Source organism: Euwallacea similis, chromosome 15 (genome assembly GCF_039881205.1).
Source record: "Euwallacea similis isolate ESF13 chromosome 15, ESF131.1, whole genome shotgun sequence".
Lineage (NCBI taxonomy): Eukaryota > Metazoa > Arthropoda > Insecta > Coleoptera > Curculionidae > Euwallacea > Euwallacea similis.
The window spans coordinates 2,595,135-2,620,315 of NC_089623.1; the positions used below are offsets into that span (position 1 = coordinate 2,595,135).

Here is a 25,181-nt window from a genome sequence, read left to right on the forward strand (position 1 = left end):
GTATCGGTTTGTAAAAACTAATTTTCCTGGAAAACAGTCTATCTTAACGAGATGAAATAAAAGGATCTTTGTTACTCTAAAAATATTGGCGTTTCAGTAATTTGATTCCAAAAATTAAGAAATGTCACAAACCAAAGAGGTAGGGCAACAGTTCATAGAAGATCCCCGGTATGTGACGCCCTTGACTAAAATCTGCAATTATTAACACAAAAAAGCTTTCCTATTCCAACCTATTATAGTATACTGAATTTCATAATTTTAGACCAAACCGTTTTGAAAATATTGCCAAAAAAAAACTATCATTAGAGTTCTCCCGTTAAGGGGTTCTACCTCCTTTAAGAAGGAATATATTTATAACAACATTTTTAATTATTTTAATTTCTAAAATCACCTCCCAAAATACTTCAACGTTATTTCCGGAGACTCTGTACATCAAACTATCAACTTTCGGGTAAGGCATATTTTCTCCAATTGTCACTATTTAACGCGTTGTGTCTCCAGCTTTCGGTTGTCCTATTGTTAATGAATCACGCTGTAGACCGTATCTTCATGTGGGGATTGCTGGAGGTTACCAACGATGCTCTGGGTTAAGAATGTGAGATAACGTCTGTCCAAGAGAAGCGCTCCAATTTTATTCCTAGTACGAGTTGCTTGTGCAGGTTCTGACCAAAGAGTAACTTGAACTAATCTGAACTAACCAAAGAGAAGCGATGAAAAATATAAAAACTTTTTGCTTTAAAAGATACTGAAAATCGTCAGTTTCTGAAGAAAATTAGGTCGAACTTGCCTAATATACATTCGCAATACGACATAGTCGCTTTACCTTTATATTGGAAGTTAGCTCTTTTATTTTCCTTCTCGACATAAGCCATTAGTCTCGCACGCTTCACAATCCGATTGAGCTCTCACCCAATTATTAGAAGTTTTCGACAAGTTTTTACAAGCGTTATTCGATGAAGGCCTGAAGGTTTCGACACGAAAAAACTTTGTTGCTGCAAATTTTCTTATTCTTTCGCCCTTTCGCCTTTTAAGAACTTCTGGCAAAACTTTCCTTCGGATTTCGATGTCAAGGTAGTTCACTGGTGGCCTGGAATATTATTCGAGGAAGACAAATAAAAGGTTTAATTTATTTCATTTAAGTCTAGTAAAATCTCCAAGTTGATCCAGACGTTCTAGCTGCTGGTGGGAAAGCTAATATTTTACCGGCGAAATTTTCTTCCTCAGGATTCAAGTTATGTCGGCTGGCCATTACTAATCCAAGTTGCAACCTGTAACCGATGAAAGATCCAATGAAAACTCTAAAACACCATTCCTTTGCAGCTCCACGAAAGGAATAAGCTCCTGTGTAAATATTCCAAATCTTTTATGCAACATCCTGGATGTTTCATCTCGTCGTTTATTAGCAATAAACGAAATGAAAAGACTTTCATTGTACACATCAGCATTAAAGGGCCTTTAAAGCTAAGAAGCTTTATACGAATTCGTACTTCAAAATCCACCGGAAATACAAATTGCCATTAAAGTATCCATAACAAAGCCGCTCTCGGGCTAAGAAGGGTATTTCAGCTATAATCTAAGAATATTAACCATCACGTCAACGTAAAAGGAGCAGGGCTTAAAAGATCTTAGGCAGACGATAAGCTAAAAGCCAAACATGATGCGGTTTTGAGTCTCATTTACCCCAAAGTGCCTAAATTCTGTAATATAATACGACAGCAAACTAGATGCTCGCTTTATGGCCTTAATGCTTCTATGGAGTACCTTTCTGTCTTTGTTTATACTGATGTATACCCCCAAAGACTATAGACATAGAGAGTGATAATCCGATGTATTTATTTGACCGTCCATTCTCTAGTGAGAGATATGTTGTCAGCAAAGCCGTCAGCCCCCATCTAGTTGATAATGAGTCGCTTGGCTTATCGAAATGGATCCAATATTCCGTTAGTTTTTCTAAGTCATAAGAAAAAATTCAAAAGAAGTATTATCGCCTTTTGTGCAGTTGCCCACTGGATTACGAGAAATTTGCGGCAGGGCCCAAATTAAAATCCCGGATTTTCTGGTTAGTGAAGCTTAGCGCAAAGAAGTGATTTCGAGGGTTACACCAATGGGATGAGCCACAGGAAATGCTCTGCCGAAGCAAAGGTACGAAAAGTGATTTCAGATCCCATGAAAATGTGATGCGATGTCAATCATCTCCAATAGATCGGAGTGCCAAATTAGCAAGGCACTTAAATTTTCATACAGTAAAAGTCGAATATAACGACGGCGAGGGGACCGAGCAAAAAGGGTCGTTACATCCGGTCGTCGTTACATCAAGACTTTTTTTGTGATGATTAAAGAAACATGAAAAAAACACAAAAAAATTACTGAAAAAATTAAAAACTACAACGGATAAATAATAAAACGTAAATAATTTAATATAACTTCTAACTAATTCATATGTTAAGACCGTGGAAGACCTATTGTTCGGACTTCTGGCATGTAGTAAATCATTGTCCATCTCCCGTTGTAAATCATCGCCAAGGGAAAGAATATCTTCTGTTGGAAAAGAAACACATTTGTACCGCTTACAAGTGGACATCGGCTAGGAAACATATGTGCTACACATGGTGTGCAGCTGACCAAGGATCAGGGAGACAGGCAATGGTGATATACAACAGAATACTTTGGCAAATTGAACGAAACGGGCGCGCTTGATATCTGAACGGGTCAAGTTTGCGTTTTGCTTGCTGTCTCACCCCAGACACAAGGGGGGCACAGTTGGTTGGCAGTGCCGAGGTGAACTGTATCTCTTTTGTGTGTATCTTATTTTTGTTCGAAGGTCCACAGCTTATTTGGCACTGAACCGATGCAGAACAAACACACTTATATTTATTTAACTAAATGTCCAACACTACTGCACAAGTGACAAAAGTCATAACAACGTGTAAAGTTAGGGTAAACTAGAGAACCACAAGCGACCACCGGTTATCAAGAACTTTTGGCGATCGGGAGTTTTTGGAACAGGGCAAATGTTATGTTTGAACTGAGAGCAGTATTGGGATCCTACTAAGGCTGCAGGAGTATAAAAAGAGAGTTGGAGGGTGTTGAAGAGGCGTTGCGTGTTGTGTGAGAGACTATATGAGACTGTTTGAGACCGACTCAAAAACTTAATTTTCCCACCGAATATGAACCTCATCTTATCCATATATATTTTTACCACCTCATAGTCATACCAATGAGTGTGAATTATTAGTGCAGGGGAATAAGGATTGCTTATCAATACGGTGCCATGAAGGTGTGAGAAAAATGATGGGTGAGAAGAGTTATGAGCGTGGGAAGAGTGTGGAATGTGTATGCATTTGGATAATGTAAATACTGCCCTTAAGGGTGATTAAGAAGGGTTTACGTTGGCAAAGAAAGAAATTTATTACGGGGTGAAGATGTTGCGTATTTTCCCAACAATATCCTTCGGGAATTTTTATTGTTGGCATTGTTAAGTTGTTATCTTCGTTAGTTGTTAAAATAAATAATTTGAAAGGCATCACAATTGAAAAGTTAATTCCTCACGTGTACGTCCTCCATGCACCCTTATTTACCACTGAGTAAATCGAGATGAAATGAGGATAGTAACCATTATCCAACACCTATGTTAAGTCGTTTTTTCCCGATTAATGTACCCGATGCTACGCCCATGTATTTAGCAAGTTGTCCCCCTGTTTTCGAGCGCTACTGGGTTTTGTCCACCAGATATTTCAGCAATGGTCACGTACATTTAAGGAATTCCCCGCGTTTAACGTCCACCATCCCCAGATGGGGACTGTTTTATGACTGGGTTGTCCAGCAATATTCTTTGTTGGATCTATAATGTCGATCCAATTTGGGGTCAGCCGGTCTGGACGATAAAGGTTCCATCGGTTTTCCATCTGGACGTTGCGCATTAACACGATGAGTAGCCGGGACAATTGCTTTCTAAGTTAAGGGTGCGCCTGTGAGCGTTGACCCTTAGCTTTAGTATTTAAGATTTAGAAATTTAGGAATCGATCTCTCATTTCTCAATGCATGAACATCACAACCAAGACATTGTGAGCTCTTCGGCTACGTCGCGCGCCTTCTTCCGACTTGTAACAACCACTCCGGGCGTGAATTATTAAGTTAGTTAAGTGCATTACCTTCGTGTATTGTTTAGTAGTGCAATAAATGAATTACAAAATACTCACGAGTTCACTGTGTGCGAGTCACGTAAACACGTAAAATATATTCACGAGGGTGGTACTCGCACTAAACGAGGAACATAATATTTGCCTATGCATGGTAAAAACACATTCAAATATTCTGTAATTTTTGTTTGCTCTTTTACCCCTATGGAGCTGTTTTCATTCAGAAGCCTTTTGTCGCTGGAATAACTGGAAGATGGCTTAAAACTTCACCACCCTCAGAGTCTTCATTACTTTAATTTTGGATTTCTTGAATCGTGAGCACTTTGTTTGCAATTCCTTCATCAGATAAAACACCGTTTGTTTCCAAGCGAAGGTAAACATTTACAAAATTAGTCCATAATTCATCTGACAATGTGAGGTTTTCTTTTATAATAGTAAGAGGCACATCATCTCCTTTTGAAAATCATTATTTACCCTTCTTGCTCCCCATCTAAAGGAAGATGGTCCTCCTCTTTAGTCGTCAGCTACTGGTACTAATTGGAAACCTGCATGTCTCAAACAATACGTAATTGTTGAGGTGTGTTAACAAATTATTATTAAAAAAAAATTAAAAAGCAGCATTAAATAGGACAAAAAATACTATGCTCTGATATTTATTTATTTTTTATGTTCCTTATGTCACCGGTAGAACAAAATTGCCGATTTTTTAAAATTCAAACATGGATTAAGTGACACCTTAAATTAAAGGTCTTTAAATATTACATTCAATGGTATATCGCGATTTAAAGTGGACCGATTAGTTTTTGAGAAATGCAGGTATAAATTTGATAAAAACTGCAATACAAACTTAGTTAAATAATACATAAACAATGAAAAAATGTGTTTGTTCATAGGAAATTGGTTGGTTTTGTGTTTAAAAAGAGTATTTAATTATTTTTATTTATTAATTTGTTTTTTTAAGACTTGTTATTAAACGTGTCGTTTTCATTTAGAAAATGTTTACGTAAAAAAATGTCTTTTTTATTAATAGATTTGTAGACTTTCTTATTTTTTTTTATAATATTGTTCTTTTTTCTTTTTATTTTTTTTTACCGTATGGAAAATTTTAATATCTCAATATTCAATTTTGCTAAACTTCCAACTAGTAACACTGTCAATATTTTTTAATGTTGGTTTTCTGGAAAAATGTAAGTGTCCGGTTAATTTTGCATTCCAGTATAGATGGTTGATCCTTGAATTGTTAGATTTTGTAAAACTGAATATTAAAAAGGAGATTTTCCTCATCAAAATGGAACATAAAACCCTTATCAACATAAGCATATATTTTATTTTATTCTACAGAGATTCTCAACTCACTGAAAATTTCCTTTGAAAATTAGTTGTGGTTGTAATATTTTCTTTTTATCCTAGGGAACCAAATTTACTTCAGAGGTCCGATAAAGTTTTTCTAAAGTACAAACTTTTCAACACGGAATTTCCAAGTTCTTAGAAATGAAGTAAATCCTTTGAAAATGTTGCTACGCAGTAGATTCTTAAATCAATTTGTAAGTTTCAGTTGTGAATATTTTATGGAGTGCTTTAAGTAAAAATCATCAATTTAATATTTCAAAAACTGGAGCTCTGTGTTGAAGAAGTAACCTCCTAAGTGATGTGTTTTGATATTTTGACATCACATTTCAGAATAATAATTACAAATAATGTGTTCTTCTATGTACATATATCTAATTAATTTTAAGGTATAGAATTTCAAAGAACACGTTTCTATGAAAAAAAGGTAAAAATGTTTTCTTTTTTTCTCTTCTACCGCCTTTATTTCTTCCATACCTACATATTTTTGGTAATTTTGTTAGGACAATTCCTAATATCTACTTTGAACTAATTTTAAGGCACACACGCACAAAGTGAATACCCATGATGCAGTCACCCATCCGATTGATCGTATTCAATAAAAACGCATGCGGTTAATAGGGAGGCTGGCCACATCATGGCTACCCGCTTAGTGCGTATGTGCCCTTAAGTTACGTAGATTCAAAGGAGACTTGTGCATAAAAAAATGTATTAAAAGTCCAGTTTTTTAGTTATTCACACTCGTCCATGTTTGCCAAATGTCGGATGTTTGCTATCACGAACCTGCCAAATCCTACATGTGTAGCTGGTTTTTAAGCTTTAGTCGCCCACATTCTAAAGAACAGTGCAAGCAGAAAATTAAACTTAATATCAAAGATCTGACAGAGCTTTCCCAAAGTTATACCTTATGTTCATATGAACTTTCTGACCTTAAAATAACATTAAATAGCACCAGTTAACTTTATGAAATTTACAATGCGCACACCTTATATCTGTACACACATATCGAACATGTCAGATAATGCTGTTAGTTTCGGATACGTTTTGGACTGGCTTATTCCATCACGGATTTTGCTGCGATGAAATGCTTTAAATACAAAAGTAGTATAAGCTCAAGGAAGATTATTAACTCTAATTAACAATTAGCAAACTTCAAGAAGCAATCCAGAATCTAGACCTTTAGAGATTACTTGGTCATATGCGAACAAGCCATTGTTTGTGGACGATGAATGGACTGAATCCCGGACAAACTACTAGTAACTACTCAGCATTAACAAGGGAGTAAACTAAACTGTCTAAGAGACAATGGTCTTTAGGGCCGTAGAGGTGTTTGCTGTGGTAACGAGATATTTAATTGCCCGATTTGAGCCCCGCTTACAGACCTGGAATTAAACAGGTCTATTTTGCGGACAACCCTGGAAACTTTCTGGCCCATCCGGTTAGCTGCATCGAATTTATCGATGGCTCCTGCCCTGGATGCTCTCTACTAAGTATATCGGGATGATAATGTTATATGTGCTTGACTGAGTTTTATGCCTTATGGGGTTTATATGGTTCAGGTATTTTGACTCGTATTTAACCAAGCGATTTCTCGAAAGACTTCTGGAAGAAATATATGCTGGTATGCGTTTATTTCGATTATTGCAAGAACATACGCAAGCAGTCACAAAGACCACTTACCCCAGTTCTGAACAAGAAATCTAAAGTTGCAACTCCCGCTTCTGATTGCTCGAGGGGAAGCCCTCACAAACCCGACTGTTTCTATTTAGTTAGAGTGTGTTTTCGATGAGCACTAAACACTTCTTGTTGCTTGGTTTACAGATCTAAAGTTAATTACGCATTTTGATTTATTACCCTGGTAAAGGGGCTAAAGCTGACAAGTGCGGGAAGGAGATTTTCAGGTTGTTATACCTAAGGTTAAAAACTTTTTACATCTTCTCATCAACTGAGTGAAATCACAATTTTATAAAATTTAATTACCGAATTGTCTATCTACAACTCGGACTATCCAAAGTTGCAAATAGCGATTGAACCAGTATTGGAACGACTAAAGAATATCTTTTTTCTCGTTCAGCATCCCTTAAGAATGGAAGCAAATTAGAAAAATATGATTTTCATCCAGAATTTTGCAGTAATTAGGCACATAACTTCTTTTGATCTTGGAGGGAAATCTATGTTTAAGAAGGCCGCCTAACGCGACAACCTTTAGAATTCAGTCCCTTGCAATTTTGTGCTAACCAGAATTTTCCCTCAGGAGCATTTAGTGATAGCTTAATCCTCAGAGGCAAATTTATCAGGTTAAAATGAAGATTAAATGCTGTTTCAACAGTGTTGTGGTTTTAGCCATTGTTGATCTTAAAAGGGCATTCTCAGTGTGTTTGAACTTTTGCTAACTGACGAACTGAAGATTTGGCATTTTTGGAATATTGTATTAGGTAGAACTCTCCTCTAGAACAATTATTGATGTTCTGTAGTAACTAGAATCGATCGATATATGAAGGTAGTTCGATGACTTCCGACCAGAACAAGCTACGTATATACTACTTCAAAACTCCATATAAAAAGGAAATACATACAGGGTGTTTCCTAACTACGTGTAAAAAATTTAAAGGCGTAATCCTCGACTGATTTTGAGTCAAAAAAGTTTAATAAACATATGTCCGCAAATGCCTTGTTTCCAAGATACAGGGTGTTGACTGAAAGCCGTTGAAAAAGGTTTTAAAGGTTTCTAAAGGTTTGGTGGTTGGGAGCTTGGTGGTTTGGAAACCTTTCCATGTAAATGCGCCTCGCTGCCAAACACTTACCATCAGCAAGGCCGTAAACAAAAACCATATTGGCCATTTCTTGATTAGTGTAATTAAGCATTTGAAAAATTTTCAAAACTGAGGTATAATCTGATTTTTGGGACACAGAACTAAATTCTTTCACTTTAGAGAGTAAAACACCAAAATAACACTGACTATCTTGTTTATAGTAGTGGAAGTAGCAAAAAAAAATAACAATAAACAAATTAGTAAATACCACCAAACCTTTAGAAACCTTTAAAACCTTTTTCAACGGCTTTCAGTCAACACCCTGTATCTTGGAAACAAGGCATTTGCGGACATATGTTTATTAAACTTTTTTGACTCAAAATCAGTCGAGGATTACGCCTTTAAATTTTTTACACGTAGTTAGGAAACACCCTGTATACAGGCACCAGAAGCGCCTCAGAGGATTACATCCTTATTAATGGTTTTGACCGAAAATTGTTTTTAGAAGTGTATGTAGGACCTTACAAGGTAAATTTTAAAAATATTTTCATTTATACAGGGTGTGTAAGAAAGATACAATTCAAACATATGTTTTTTTAAATGGAACACCCTACATTTTATTAAATATTCGGAATTAGTATAAGAAAATAGTAGTTTTTATAATACACACTAGGTTTAAAACAAACACTTCTTGAGAAATTTTAGAAAATATAAAAATACAAGGGTCAAGAAAACATTTTTTTTTTAAAGTGAAATGAGCTACTTGACTACTATTTTTTTACTATTACTTCTTAAGAACAAACTATTCTTTAAATTAGAATGGATTCTTTATTAAGCTGATGTACAGGGTGAGCAAAAAGGTGGTCAAATTTTACTCACTTATAATTTAGTATAATGCTCCTATTTCAAATAGATTACATTTTTATGTATAAATTATAATCAGTAATTAATACTCTTATTATATGTATATGCCTCTATATGCTTTTCTTGTTGAATTTTATTTTTTAAAATAAAATAAGACAAATAATTTTTTCTTGAATTTTTTCTTATTTAACCCCAATAAAATTTGAAATGTCTGTATGCGCTATTAAGTGTAGATTCTATAAAAGAAGTCAGAAATAAAGTTACATTTGAAAAACAAAAGTTGGAATTTGTTGGACTTTTATGGGACAAGAAAAAAAAGTTTAAAGGTTATCAAAAAGTGATAAAAAAATTAGCTTCGTAACTTTTACTTAAAACATTTCTTGATAGAAAAATTATTTAAAAAGTTATTGCCATTATTCAACGGACGGACCCTGTATATATAGTATCTAAAACTGGATTATAAATTTGTCCAAGTTAAAAAAATATATCGAAGAACTTATGCTGATGAAAAATTCCGATTAGTGCAGAATCCCAAAACACTAGATGGTTTTCCGACTTAAAAAAACATTTCCAACTAACCAAAGATTCCTATATGAGTAGGAAGCAATATTTTGGAATATTTTGTCTTTAAATCATTATAACTAATTCGAGACCTGTACGGGTTTTTTCTTTAGTTTGCTTCAAAATTGCCCCATTCTTGTTTTAATCGTTGTTTTATTATTTCTTTTTAAGATATTTCAGGTTTTCTTGTTCGTCAGTCTAATTCGGCATATAGGTATTCAATGGGGTTGAAATCAGATGATTCGGCTGGCAGTTGTAATACTTTAGGGCAATTGTAAAGTAAATACTTTTGCATTTATCGTGATTTTTGTATAGGATCATTATCTTAGGAGAGTTTAAAAGTATCCCATTTTTTTGGCAGTTTGGAGTAAATTATTTTTTTAAATATTCAAATATAAATGTTTATTCATTAGAGAATCTATAAAAACGAGTTCACCTACTCCGAATGTGGAAATATACCTCTCTACAAGAACGTTTCCATATCCACGTTTAACAGTAGGTTTAATATTTTTGATTTGAAATTCTTCACCCATCTTTTGCCACGCCATTCTTCGACCATCGAATCCAAAAATATTGTATTTACATTCATCACTGAAAATAACGCCATTCCACCAAGTATCATGCTTCAAAATAAATTCTTTTTCCTAATTCAATCTTTTTCTTCAGTTGACTTCACTAACAAATGCTCTTTTCCTAGCAATTCTTTCATTGTGTCCATTTCCTTTTAATGCTCGGTATATCGTTTGAGGATGTACTTGTTTCCCAGTTTCTCTAAAGAGTTCCTGGGCTAATTTTGGCGCACTCAATGCTGAATTATTTTTTATTTTTCGAAGGATAGTTTTCCTGTCACGTTCATCCAATTTCCCTGATTGACTCTTTTGGGGTATAGACTCGATACGATCCTCTTGTTTAAATCGCCCAATATTAACTGGCACGGTACTCTTGCTTACATTACACAACTTAGAAAATTTTCTGTAAGATTTTCCATTGACATTGTGGAAAATCACTAGTTGTATATCAAGACTAGTATTTCTTTTGCGAGCTATTAAAAATATGATGAATTAAAATGAACTAAAACGACATTTTTTTATCGTCCCCCGAGTCATTGTGCATGTATCAAAACAATATTCCAATTAAATTCCATAGCAAAAAAAAAAAATTATTCAGTGTCCGAATATTAATGTAACCCAGAATTTACACCTAATTTTATTTCAATTTTACCATTTGTTGGAAATTTTTACTTTTTTACAACAAAAACCACGTCAATTGTTAACGGAACATGCATTTTACAAAATATATCATTTTGTTTATTTTTATTTGCGACTTGACTAAAATTACTGACGATAAAATAAAAATATCTCAGTGTTTGAATATTAAAGTTACTCACTGAATTTCCAACTAGGCACCAAGTCTGTCGAGTTTCTACCGTGAACTAAGAATATCCACTTGTCTGCATGAATTATGTACCCACTAAGTTCAATTTCGTCCCAATAAAGAGAGCGAAAAATCTTTATTTCATAAGGAACAGGCTATCGACCAATTGGTCTTTCTGCCTGGGTTACAATTAATTATATCTTTAATAATTCAATCGTATCTGTTAAACAAGCAAAAAAAGGTGAATACATTTTTCAATCTGAATTAGAATAATGCTCCAGCAGGATAGTGGGAGGGGAGAGGTATCGGGATTGTCTCGTCTGTCTTGTTAGACAGAGGGTGTTAAATATGGTCCAGTTGTGGTGGTTGTCCCGTCCCGATAAATTCCATTGGAGCACAGTCTGGTTGTCCAGATAGTCCCCGTGAATATTTCAAAATGTATTTAATTTTTTTTTCTGTTAATACTAACCATATAAATAAGTTTTCCCATAAAATTCGATTTTCACGCAGGAATTTCCTATTTATTGGCTTGATCGTAGCTGCGAACGTGGTTTTATGTATATTTTAGCTAACTTCCAACTGGCACGCAGCAAAATAAACTTACGATATTGACGCCTTTTTGTGTACGTGACGAAAAGACTATAATATTCTCTCCATTTAAATCAGCTTTTAATTTATTTCTAGAGCTTCAGGACAATTATACCTCCACCTCAAAATTAGAACTTCGCAAGCTCACTTTTAGGCCTAAATCAACATATCTCTATCACACACTTTTGCGAACCCTCTAAGCTTCCTAAAATCAGCCCTTCGAAAACTTCTTCATATTGCTCGAGGGCAGTAAAGGTACCGTTTATATATTCGGCGGATACGTCAGACACTTTACAGAAGTTTCTAAGCGGATCTGAGTGTTTTCTAATATACTTCATTAAATTGCAATAATTTCCTTTCAATATTGGTTGAGGGTAAAGAGTTTACATAGTTGGGGCAAATTTTCGTAAGAGAGATATCGGTGAAGACTCTTAAGTTAAATAATTTCATAATATGGATTTTTGCACCTGTGGAGGAATTTCACGAAGTGGCAGAGATTCAATATACAGGGTGTTTGGTAAAGCGATAGAAAGTTTTTAGTGCGAAATAGATGGGGTCATTTTGAATCTATATAATCATATTTGTCCTTATACAAAGTCTCGTGGTTTTTGAAATATTGACCGTGGAGGGTAGGGAGGAGGGGAGCAAGTAAATGCATTAAAAATGGAGAGCCTCTTTTTGAAAATGAAACTAATTAATAGTAATAATATTGAAGTTAGAACTAGCGCTATTAATTTTAAAGCGATTAATATTTATTTAAATTTCATGTCCCATATTTTCTTATTGTGAGTAATATTTCGTTTTGTTTTTAGTTTCTTGAACTATATTTTTGTCATAATGTCATATATTATTTGAAAGAATATGCAATAGAGAAGTTTTTGAACAATCTCTTGAGCTAACGCCGCACTGGAGAAAATTTTATTTAAAATGGGAGAATAAATTGGAATCAAAGTATTTAACATATTAATGTGTCTACATAATTGTCTATAATAACAATTTTGAATTATTTTTTGTTTTGTTTTTTCAGTATGCATATTAAGAATACAAAAAAAATATATATTTCCGAAAGCGAAAAGTATTTAATACGAAAAAAGAGAGTGAACCTAATTGTTTCAACTCAATTATTTCATATAAAAATATTAAAAATCTAAGAAACTCGATATTCCGAAAATGATGAGACATTGTATAAAAATAAATATGGTTATATAGAAGCAAAATGATCCCATCTATCTCCCACAGAAAATTTTCTATCACTCTACCAAACACCCTATAAACAGGAGATGTATACATATACAGGGGATTCCACCTCTAAACGCCAAAAATTTTATTGTCGAAATATTTAGTACCTCTTCAATATATATTTTAAAAATAAAAAACATAAGGAGATTTTTCAGTTCTTTAGATTTTTAATTGAACTTATAATATATTTTTTAGTGACGGTAAATATCTTAGAAATTGAACGAGCAATCACGAAATAAAAAATGTCGGTAAACGTATGAGCAATGACATGTATACATATAAGTACAGGTTTAGATGAAGTAGTTCATCTTGTACAAAACAATCTTTTTCAAATTTTAGCTAAGCGCCTACATATTTATGGCATACCCTCGAAAAACATAGCGTCTCGAGATAATTGGTAAACCAACAAATAATTAGGTTTGAAGAGAGAATTAAGAGAGTGGAGGTACTTCTCTCTAATATACAGGGAGTACAACTGAAAGTTTTGTACCCAACTTACTTTGAACTACGATCAAAATATTAGAAATTGCCTTGACATGTCGATTTTGCTTTCTAGGGTGATATATTTTAACGTTAAATGCAAATTCACCAAAACAACCCCCTTCGCAGGGGAGCATACAATTTTAGGATTTCAAATGACAAAAGGCATATATGTAGGTCGAGTGACACCTCATTTAAAAGGGTTTTTAATTCTGATTATCAGCATGTATTTTTTTTTCAATTTTAGATCAACCTGTTGCTGTGTTAACTTGTGTTTAGCGATAAAATGAATTTTTTTGTTAATCCTTTAATTCATTGTTCAAAATGTCCACCTCCCCTTTCCTTGTAACACTAAAAATGTTGTTTAACATTTTGACGAACACTGTCAAGAATGTCAGGGATAATTAGGCGACATTCTTCAATGATACGTCGCCTGAGCTCTTCCAAAAACTGCAGCTGAGTGGCAAAAATTTTTTATTTTAAACATCCTCACAAAAAAAAAATCGACTGGTGTCAGATCAGGTGATCTGGGTGGTTATTCAATAGACAATTTTTACATTGAAAATCATCGAACTTTTTAGAATTGTCCATTCAATTTGAATTACTGCTAAATCAACCTGAAAAATTGGGCGGTCATGGATGTCAATTTGATAAATTGGAAGCGGGAAAGTTTTACATATAGTTACTTCAAACCTCATTCCAATTTGCCTACCGTGTACCTATTTTAAAACTTGTGAGTTATGTTGGTTTATTATTTAACAAGTGATCTAAAATTGAAAAAAAATTACATGCTGACAATCAGAATTAAAACCCCTTTCAAAAAAGGCGTCACTCGATCTGTAGTGCCCTTTGAGATTCTCGAAGAAAATTTCTTCAAAAGATTTTTTGAGAAACTTGAAAGCATCCCGCGAAGGGCGTTGTTTTTGGTGAATCTTCATTTAACGCTAAAATGTGTCCCCTTCGAAATAAAATCGACGTATCGCCGCAATTTCTAATATTTTGTTCGTAGTTTCAAATTAGTCGGGTGCAAATATTTCAATTTAAATTCAATGGCATACTCTGTGTATAAATTTACTAGTTTTTCCCAAGGAAGGAATCCTAATTCTCAGTAAATTGAAAACGATAGAAATTTTCCGGGTTTAACTCTAACACTGTTTTCTATTCCTGATAATCTGTCTCTGAATCCGTCAAGATGTTTTTGTGTACCGTTTTTGAATACTGAAAGTATCGTAGGGGAATTAAGTAAATTAGCAGTATGGGCAAATTAATAAAGAAATTATGAATTTCAAGTGACAAAGTCAATGTTTAGCAACATTTCCTCCCCCGCCAATTAAACCCTAATCTGAAACTCCAATTCTTCACAATGTCCACGTTATCCGAAACTTTCGGAGCATACAAGCACACACATATTATCCCGCTAAGCGGGTCGCAAGCTCGAACATGCTGACTTTAATTAAAACTGCCTACTTCACACTAGAACAAGCCAGCAATTTTGCAGCCGCCAACTGCCGTTTAAATTGCACTGCCTAATCCTAAGAAAGGATTAATTTTGCTGCAAGAAATTTAACATCGCTCTAATGCAGGATGGTTGCAGCATCCTAATTAAGAGCGATTTTAACGAGTGCCTGTTTGCATTCTGCCGTGTCTTAGTTCTAAGCCGGAATTGGCGGCGAAGTGTCGGCTATGTTATGCATGTGCTCGTCTTGGGGATGTTTATCCCATTAGCGTGTTGTTAGAGAATAATTATTCTCGTGTTTGGATGAGACAAAATCACGGAAAATTCATATGAAGGCTGAACTGAAATATAGCTAATTTTAAATAAAAGACATGTTAGATAAAACGAAAATCTGGACATGACTTGAGTAACATTTGACACTGAGGTGCTCCCTAAGAAGGAAAACAAGAACAAAGGGCCAGGGAAAAAAAATTAAAATATGGTTAAACGATGACCTTGCGACAGGTTAAATTGAAAGGAAAAAAGTTTATCTAAACTTGACCAATCTTGCAAGAATGGGTCGAGAATACTATACATTAAGATCACCTGCAAATGTATCAAAACACGCGAAAAAAGGACAACGAAGTTAAATATTGAGGTAAATTCAAGACAAATTATATGAAAAATATTAACACATTTAAACTGAAGGGAAAAGGTGGCAAGTATGATCGAAAATTGGGACCATTAAACAAGCATAAACTAAGGAGTACAAATAGAACTAAAACCTGACGCAATAAGAGACTCTGGAAAAGTACAAAAAATATATACCAATTAAAAAAGGGAAAATTAAAGGGGAAAATTGCAAAAGTTCAAAGCCACTAAAATATATAGGTGAAAAGGGGAACAAAATTATAGCTCAAAACTGGTTAAAATATGACTTTAAACAGACTAAATTAATCAATTGAATCGCTGATCTCAGAAACATACCCAGTTACAAATAACAAGTTGTGAGATACTAACAAAAAACTAATTTGGTTTTCTAAACTTTGTTCTCATCAACTTAAAAATTGACTGCGATGTACAACAACATAATAGCTTACAAAGTGTGATGAAGAATGATGAAGATCGGTCATGTTAAAAAATGCCGGAAGGTCAAATTTTGCATGGATTTTCTGTATCACACATCGAACAACCTCGCTATATTTTTGAAGATTTTATAACATAAAGAGAAACCCGAATAGAAACTACAACGAAATATTGGAAATGAGGAAAAGTGGACTTAAATATTTTTAATATTAAATTATATTAGATCTCTTCACTGGTCTTCATCCCTTGCAACAGTGGGCCAGTTTAAAATAATATTTCAGAAGTTTTTCGCTTCTTCATTTTGGTTTATGAACTTACAACTCTTTTCAATGCGGTCCATTTTCTTTATAGAAAATAGAACTTTTCCATTGAGCATAGCAAAATTTTCTGGAAACTCAGTATTCATCACCCCTGGCAACGGAAGCAACGGAAATTTATTACTGCGCAGCCCTCCGATAAAGTCTTTGGCTACAAGAACTTCTTTTCCATTTTTTGCACTTATCAAAAAGCAGTGAAACTTTGATATATTGAATCGATATTTCATGCATCTCTAGGCACAGATTCTGAAGATGTTTCTATTGAAATGACGTCTTTTTTGAAGTAGTTGCTCCACCAGCTTCGAAAGTCTTTGATATGCGAGAAATTTACTAGATCCATAGAATCCACTGTTGCTAAGTTATTAAGATATATATAATATAATACACCCGACTTAATTTGAGTGTTGTGATATTCTTAGTATGTGGACTCTGCTTAGTGCTGTGCTGTTCTGCTTAGTGAATCTTGGTCTAAGGGTGTTTCTCCACCCAGTTTACAATGACAATCCAAATATAATAAAATACGTTTAAGATGTTAGACTACGGTTGTTTCTAATCATATTCATTATAAATCAATCGGTGGATCTATATCGCTTAAGTCAGCGATTCTCAAACTGTGGGGCGCGCTCCTAAAGAGGGGTGTTTTTCACAAATAGGGGAGTGCTAGAAATTAGAAAAAATCTTTGTTGAAATTTTATTTAACAGACAAATAAACGTCTTCTTAGGTTCTAAGGACTAATGGCTAACATACGCTTTTTTAAGGCCCCTCTAAATTCGGTTCTATATTAGAAATAATGGCTCTGAGTTCATTTTCTATTTGAAGTTTATTTTGGCATTTAAATTTCAAGGCAGCGAATGCAGAAAATTCGGTTTCGCAAAGATAAGATGTTGGAAAAGCCAACAGAATTCTAAGCGTTTTGACTTTTATAAAGGAATAGTCACTAGGAAATTCAGCCCAGAAATTTGTTAAAGACTTGTTAACAAAATTTGATTGGACTGGGGCGTTTTTGAAACGTCAATCAGTGGTTCTTTTTCTTGTAGTGATAGCCCGACAGGTGTATTCACAAATGGGTTTAAAACCCAGCTCCAGTCGTAGAATTTGGCATCATTTTTTGCTAAGAAGTATCGTCTGAAATTTGCACTCAGGTTTTCTAAATGATTTCCCAAGGTTTTTAGAATCACAGTTTGTGATTCTTCTTCAATGAGGAATTTTTCATAAATTCACACAAGTCGGAAATATTTCAAAACGGTTTTCTTTTAATTTGTTTGTTTCACATACCACCTACTTATAATCCAGAATAATGCTTAGCATTGGAACACCAGATTTGAAAATTTCTTGTGTAACAGAATTACGTGCGAGGTACCGACCATTTCTTTTTTTTTGGGGGGGGGGGGGGGGGGGGTGTTACGCGATCCCGGGGATAAAAATATTGTCGGTAAGACGGTACTGGGGTCCGTACTACCAGCCTGTGTGGGGTTTCTCCCACTAAAAAAATCTCGTGTTTGCAGAGGGTTTCGAGCTCATACCCGAAGTCTTCCATCGCGCTTTTGGGCCGCTTTTCGTGTTTGGCATGAGATAACATAGTCAAGCGGAACCATCGCTTTTTACTCTGCCATCGCTCTAGTAGCACTGACCAAAAATATACTTCTTTATTTATAGTCGCGCCTCTTCAATTTAGAAATTTCAGGAAATTTCGATACCTGACGCGAACTTTCCAACAGCACCTCCGGCACCCTAGAGTAGACAGTGTTGCCTGGTTTAATTTGAATTCCTACGGATTAGGGGGCGCTAAGACTCGAAGAAAGCAATTGTTTGCGCTAAAACAGGGGAGCGCTAAAAACAAAAGTTTGACAGCTGCTAGTCTAAGCGGCACCCTGAGTTTAACTTAAATGGACTTAGGGTGTTTCTGAAATCAAAAATGGATATAAATTAATTCTTCTAGATCATTGGTAGAGGTCCATAAGAGTGCGTGATTTGCTCACCATTCAATTTTGGTAGGTAATTTTTGTTAACCTTGGCACCTGGGGAATATTTTCTACTGCACTTTCAACGGATACTGTAAACACTTAAAAACAGGGAAGTCATTGAAAAAGGTAATTAAAAAAAAATATCGCAACATAAAAATACTGTCGTAAACATTATTAAATTTCAATTAAAATGTGATCTTATGAAGCAAATAAAAATTCTAGGTATGCGATAAACTGCGTTCAAACACATGATAAAACTTCGTCAAAATGAAATTAAAATCTCACGATCCAGTGACTGAAGTAAACTTTCAAAAGTCCCAATAATTTTTAGTTATGAATAGAAGGTAATCGTATCATATTTGTAATAGTAAGTTGAGTAACTGTTCGCATTAAATTCATTGTATACCATGCTAACGATAGTGATTCATCTTCTACAGGTGTATGAAGATTGAACCTGAAGTGGCCACTTGTTCCGTCAAAGTGATAAGATCGAAATACTCCTACACCTTGCTAGAATCTTTATAAGTATAATAAATAATTTTCAATCCACATTTATTTCTGTGAAGCTTTCATTCTCTCATATAAAATGAAGAATTTTGGTGTGTTTTTCTATGCCATTGTTGCAATAATGGCAAACGCTTCAGCCACGAAGATGAATAGCTGTTAGTACCAGTTTGTGTCAGCTATATTATTTGCAAATTGACGCCTTTATTTAGGTTCCGATAGCACGGGGACATATCCAATTAACGTGAATTACTCCATAAACTCATACAGGTGCGAATCCTCTCCATGCACTTGCGTTCTGGGTTGTGAATCTCTGATTAGTATTAACTTCCAAGCACGTAAGTCTTAGTCAATGCCCTGTAATTAGTATTTTACTTCTTATGCTCAATATTTCTCTGCCTTCAGCCAGATATATTGAACATGTTAAACCCAAAATTCACGCATCTTGCATGGGAGTTGAGTTGGATTATCCTCTGGGTCAAGATGATGCTTGTGAAGGGTTTACCGACACCCAGTGTCCAATTGTTGCGAATGAGAATGTTAACTACCAGTATAAGTTGACTATTCCTAATATTTTTCCTGAGGTAAGTCTTCGCATTAGAAGTTATTCATGATAAGACCAGGCATCATCTGCTTAAGATGCTGGGGCCTTCTACTTTTTAAATCCTGATGAATATCAATTTATGATATTCAGATGTTTGCGGTATTAACTGCCGATAGGTGACTAAGTGTAGGTAAATCTTATTTTATTTTTTGACAGTCATCACAGGTTTGTATAGCGCGCTGTCAAAGCATAGAACAAATTCATTTATTAGGTTAGTTCAGGTTAGTTCAGGTTAGTTCAGGTTAGTTCAGTGCAGTGGCTTTAGGAAAAAATGCCCAGTACATGTTCCTTTTTTTTAATGTGCATCTTTTAAAGAAGAAACGAAATCTACAGAGTGTATCTAAAATTAAATATTGCGTTTAGATACATTTTTTGAGGTGGAAAACAACATTTTGTATTTGGTATTATGAATCTACATTAAATTCTTTTTAATATTTCATTTGACATGAGTTTTTTAGGCATTTCTATCTTCTTTTTTTTAAATAATTAGGTGGAAATCAACTACACTGGAAAGTCCCGTATTAGATACGCTTTTTTCTTCTAAATAAGCTGAACATTCGTCAAGCATTGAAGCAAAATGGCTGGCATTTCCACATTTAATACAAAACAATTTTTGGCCAATTGCTGGCTGTTCATTTCGCGTTATTATAATTATTATTTCATAAATTAACGCTTTTTGTGGAGTCCGTTTTTACACAAAAACTTGGAATGAAAAATGGTACGTGCCCTCGGATGTACATATGCCAGCTGTCTCATAAAAATCGGGTGAAGCTATAATTCAGTTAAACCGATTATGATGAATTAAAAACCAAATAAAATTTTATTGTTTAGACTACTAAATAACGTCAAAGTTGTTTTTTTTAATTCAACTTCTTCTGCTTTAGATATCAACTTCAGAATTTTAAATAGAATTTCGTATTTTGTTGACATTTTTTAACAGAAAGTATTATTTTGAATTTGATTATGTATAACATGTTAATGATAAATCAATTTTTAACTGTAAAAAATTGAAAAATTTTAATTCTAAGGGTACTAATACATTATCTTGAATAATAAAAATACGATTTTGTTCTACATTTAACAACGTAATTATCAGTACTTTTCACAAAATATTATTTTTAAAAATACTGGCCAAATTAGATATCACCATGTTGTATTATACATTAACATCTTCTGATTATACCATGCATAGCATATACATATAATAGCATTTGTTGCAATTTTCTGGCAAGCATTTATAATTCTTAATTTTTAGATACCGACATATTTTCTGGTTATGTAATACGGATTTTAGTTTGAAGGTAGCTCCACAGCCAAAAATCCAGCGGAGAAAGGTCCGGTGAACGACCTGGCCAACGGATTAGATCATCGATTCTTGTCCATTTTTCTTGGAATCGCACATTTAACCATTCGACATTTATTCCGGCATTATGAGGTGTCGCATCATCGTGTTGAAAATAAATGCCATTCAATTCCGTAAGAGATAAATTGTCCAAGAAATCATCAATACGGCTGGGCAGAAGTTCGTAATATCTTGCTTAGTTTAATATTCTATTAATAAAAAAATGGATCAACCAACCGATTAACAAAAATTTCACATCAATTATTGAAGTTAAATCTTTTTTGAAAATTATTTTCTACTACAAGTCTTGGATTTTTTGGTTCCAATATCGGTGAATATTTCTATTGAAAATTCCATTGATGTTGAAAGTATACATATTCTTCAGACCAAATAATTTTTGCGTAGAAAAGTGGATCGGCTTGCAAGGGGCTAAGGAAATGATTCCGGAATTGAATTCGCCCATTAGAATCATTGACTTACAAATGTTGCACTTTTGGGAATTATAAGGATGGTATTTGTGTTTCTTCAAAATTCTTTGAACTGTATCTTTGGACGAGTCCAATGCTTCAGCAATTTCTTTTACTGATGTTTTTCAATTCTTTTCAACACTAAACAATATGTTGAGTTCCACATTTTCATTGGAGCCTTGCAATGATTTTTTCGGCTTTTTAAAAGATTTATAGCGTCATAAGTTGTTTTCTAAACGTTTAAATTTATTACAATTAAGTACTTTTCTATTAGGAAAACGAGTAGAATATGTACTGCCTCACCGGAGTTCTTATTGCTTTGGAAATAGGCTGCAAACATATTTGTAAATTTACTGTTAATTTTTAAATATGTTCAACTAAAATTGACACTTGACAACTGTCGCATATAACAAAATTAATAACAACAAATCATCAATTAGTACTTATTGTGACATGTGATTCAAATTTTTCATTTTTTTTGTTAAAAATTATTTTAACATTAGCTTGTCATACATAATCAAATTAAAACAAAAAACTTTCTATGAAAAAATGTCAAAAAAATACGGTGTTCCATTTAAAATTTTGAAGTTGACACTTGAAGTTAAGTTTAAAAAAAATCAACTTTGACGTTATTATTTAATTAGTAAGCTGCACAATATCATTTTATTTGGTTGCAGCTCATCAAAATCCATTCATAAATAACTGATTTATAGCTTTGTTTGTTTTTTAAGACACATCCGGTATAGAATTTCACGTACACTCACAAAATTAAATAAAAACTTCGGTTTTCCATTTGAAAAACTTAACTTGCATGCCATTTTTGATTTTTACAACTGGTTAACTCTGTATATTTCATTTCTTCTTTAAAATATATCTGAAAATGTGTTCTAAAGATGAATTTGTTCCTTACTTTATATAGAACATCTGCACTTTCTATTAAATGCTATATTGCGTCTACTTTAGATTGAATACTTGACACATTATTCATTAAATTGGATAAGATGGTCTTATATCACCGATTGACTTGGTACGGTTCATACTTGAGGTTCCTGTGGCAAAAATCTATTGAGCCTTATCTGGAATGCAGTTCTATTATAATTCATTTTGATGCAGAATAGATGATCATCTACAGTATATTTTAGAGAAAAACAGACGAGGCAACTAATGATTCCAGACGAAAAATCGGAAATTTTTTAGATCCGAAAGAATACTGACACTATATTGAACTTTGCTAGAAGCATAGTTCTAAATTATATTTATGTAGAAATATAGAATAGAAAAATAACCATTTTATTCTAGAAAGATACCTGGAAGTAATTTAAACGTTAAATGAATGGAATACGTAAATCTCTTTGAATCAGTAAATTAAAAAATGTGGAAACATAAATATGACGATCTAATAGTGTCACCTTCAAATTTAAACATTTTTCAGATTTTATTAGAATCTATTGAACGCTGAGAGGGTGATATTGTTAATATTTTTTAGTACTAAAATCTAGTGACATTCTAGGTAAAGCAGAGATTTCGGGACTGACCACAAGTCACTGCCATGAGCCAATAAATAAATTCATTAAATATCGTCGCGAAAGCTTTTGATAAAATCTTTAAAAATTGAACGGGGCAAGTTTGCGTTTTGCTTGCTGTATCACCCCAGACACAAGGGGGGCACAGTTGGTTGGCAGTGCCGAGGTGAACTGTATCTCTTTTGTGTATATCTTATTTTTGTTCGAAGGTCCACAGCTTATTTGGCACTGAACCGATGCAGAACAAACACACTTATATTTATTTAACTAAATGTCCAACACTACTGCACAAGTGACAAAAGTCATAACAACGTGTAAAGTTAGGGTAAACTAGAGAACCACAAGCGACCACCGGTTATCAAGAACTTTTGGCGATCGGGAGTTTTTTGGAACAGGGCAAATGTTATGTTTGAACTGAGAGCAGTATTGGGATCCTACTAAGGCTGCAGGAGTATAAAAAGAGAGTTGGAGGGTGTTGAAGAGGCGTTGCGTGTTGTGTGAGAGACTATATGAGACTGTTTGAGACCGACTCAAAAACTTAATTTTCCCACCGAATATGAACCTCATCTTATCCATATATATTTTTACCACCTCATAGTCATACCAATGAGTGTGAATTATTAGTGCAGGGGAATAAGGATTGCTTATCAATACGGTGCCATGAAGGTGTGAGAAAAATGATGGGTGAGAAGAGTTATGAGCGTGGGAAGAGTGTGGAATGTGTATGCATTTGGATAATGTAAATACTGCCCTTAAGGGTGATTAAAAAGGGTTTACGTTGGCAAAGAAAGAAATTTATTATTAGGTGAAGATGTTGGGTATTTCCCCAACAAAAATAACAAAACTTTCTACAAGATGATTCATTAATAATGGGACAACCGAAAGCTGGAGACACTACACGTCAAATGTTGACGATTGGTCTTGTCCAAAAGTTGATAGTTTTGGATGTATACAGGGTGTTGAAAGTTAAAAATTTAATTCATTTTTTTGCCATTATTTTGAAAATGTCTAGATTAAACATTTGAAAATTTATAAAGTTAAGTTTTTTAGGAGATAGATATGTTGTGCAATTTCCGCGTCGCTAATAGATTGTTATAAGTTATCAAATTTAAACATAGTGTTCATTAAATATATTTTTCTCGAAAACGGATCAAGATATCGAAATGGAACAAGAATACATAAGTAATGAAAAAATAATTGCTCCTTCAGATTTTGAATCAGGGTAACATACAGGGTAAAAAGTTATTAAGAGTAAATTCTCTAAAATTGACCTTAAATGTTCTCTTAGCAACGCGGAAATTGTAAAACCTATCTTATTCGTCGTCTAAAAAACATAATTTTACAAATTTTCAAGTGTCTAACCTACATAATTTTCGAATAATGGTAAAAAAAGTAATTAAAATTTTAACTTTCAATACCCTGTATATCCGAAACTATCAACTTTCGGATAAAACATATTTTCTTCAATGGTCACCATTTGACGTGCAGTATCTCCAGCTTTCGGTTGCCCCATGGCTGATGAATCATCTTGTTTAATTTGAAAGAAGATTTTTTATTATGTTGAGCGTTGGTAAATGCGTAGGTGTCAATACTTTCTATGAAAGTAAAAATCTGGAAAATGCCATAAAAAGACAAAACCAGACTTTTTTACTTTCTTCCCTACCGAACTTACATTGGTTGCATTTCTTAAAACACCCACTGAATTTCAGGTAACCGTAACTCTAAGATTTTCTTTCGAAGACACAGCCACCAACAAAGAGTTTATGTGTCTCGTATGGGACGTTGAAGTGAAGAAATCTGACTGCCCTGCATAATGACATGAACTGCTGCGGACCAGGCAGCTGCAATCTGAACGAACTCGGAAAAGAACTAATTAAAGCCTTTTCAGTAAAATGTGCGTCCACTGACTTCATTTGCCCATTGAGTTTAAAAAAAAACCTTAGCTGCAGACGTCCCGAACCTAATTTAAAATATAGGCTTTATCAGGCTGTCTTGTTTCAAAAAGGCCCGTAATTGGCAAATAACTGCTATCTTAATAGGATGTGCCCCTGCAGTCGGGCGAACTGGAGTGGGTCTTAAAGACCATTAAATCTATGTAAATTACTTTTTTCGTTGCGGAAACTGGGTTAATTGTCATTACTTACCTTCCTCCATTTCGCCTCTCCGTTTCCACAAATAAAACGTTTAAAATATTATCTTGAAGACCTTTTAAATCGGAAATACAATAGAACGTCCGGCACAGTCGTTGGAACCATTTAGCATCTTGACATCCCAGCGGAAACGATATTATTTCATTGGGAATTGAAGGATAATGAATTATAGTTGGGGTAATAGTTGGAGTGGAAACTACGCTCGTTTAAGTACCTACTTCAGTTTCATAATTCTTCGTAAAGTTCGTATTTCAATGGAGGTTTACGGTCAGAAATGTTGAAATGTTTAGTAGGATTTAATGGACCAAAATCGTCCAATTGCCAAAACCAGAAATGTGCGAATATGAAATTTTGAAATTCCAATTTAAGAGTTTGAATTAGGGCGAACGCAGAGCAAATTCCTGCCTGACAGAAAATGTGACCTTTTAATGAAACATAACCAG

The 25,181-nt window shown here is 34.1% G+C and overlaps 1 protein-coding gene across 2 annotated transcripts; it reads left to right on the top strand.

Moving 5' to 3' along the window:
* The first annotated feature begins 7,504 nt into the window (after positions 1 to 7,504).
* LOC136413825 (NPC intracellular cholesterol transporter 2-like) lies at positions 7,505 to 24,783 on the top strand. Of its 2 annotated transcripts, XM_066397553.1 has the most exons (5): positions 7,505 to 7,508; positions 18,786 to 18,810; positions 18,865 to 18,990; positions 19,058 to 19,236; positions 24,298 to 24,783. In XM_066397553.1, exons 2-5 carry the CDS (start codon positions 18,801 to 18,803, stop codon positions 24,400 to 24,402), a joined length of 420 nt encoding a protein of 139 aa, XP_066253650.1. In that variant the 5' UTR covers positions 7,505 to 7,508; positions 18,786 to 18,800; the 3' UTR covers positions 24,403 to 24,783. The 2 variants fall into 2 exon arrangements, with proteins under 2 accessions (XP_066253650.1, XP_066253649.1); XM_066397552.1 differs by lacking the exon at positions 7,505 to 7,508 and having other exon boundaries at positions 18,678 to 18,810.
* Positions 24,784 to 25,181: the final 398 nt, after the last annotated feature.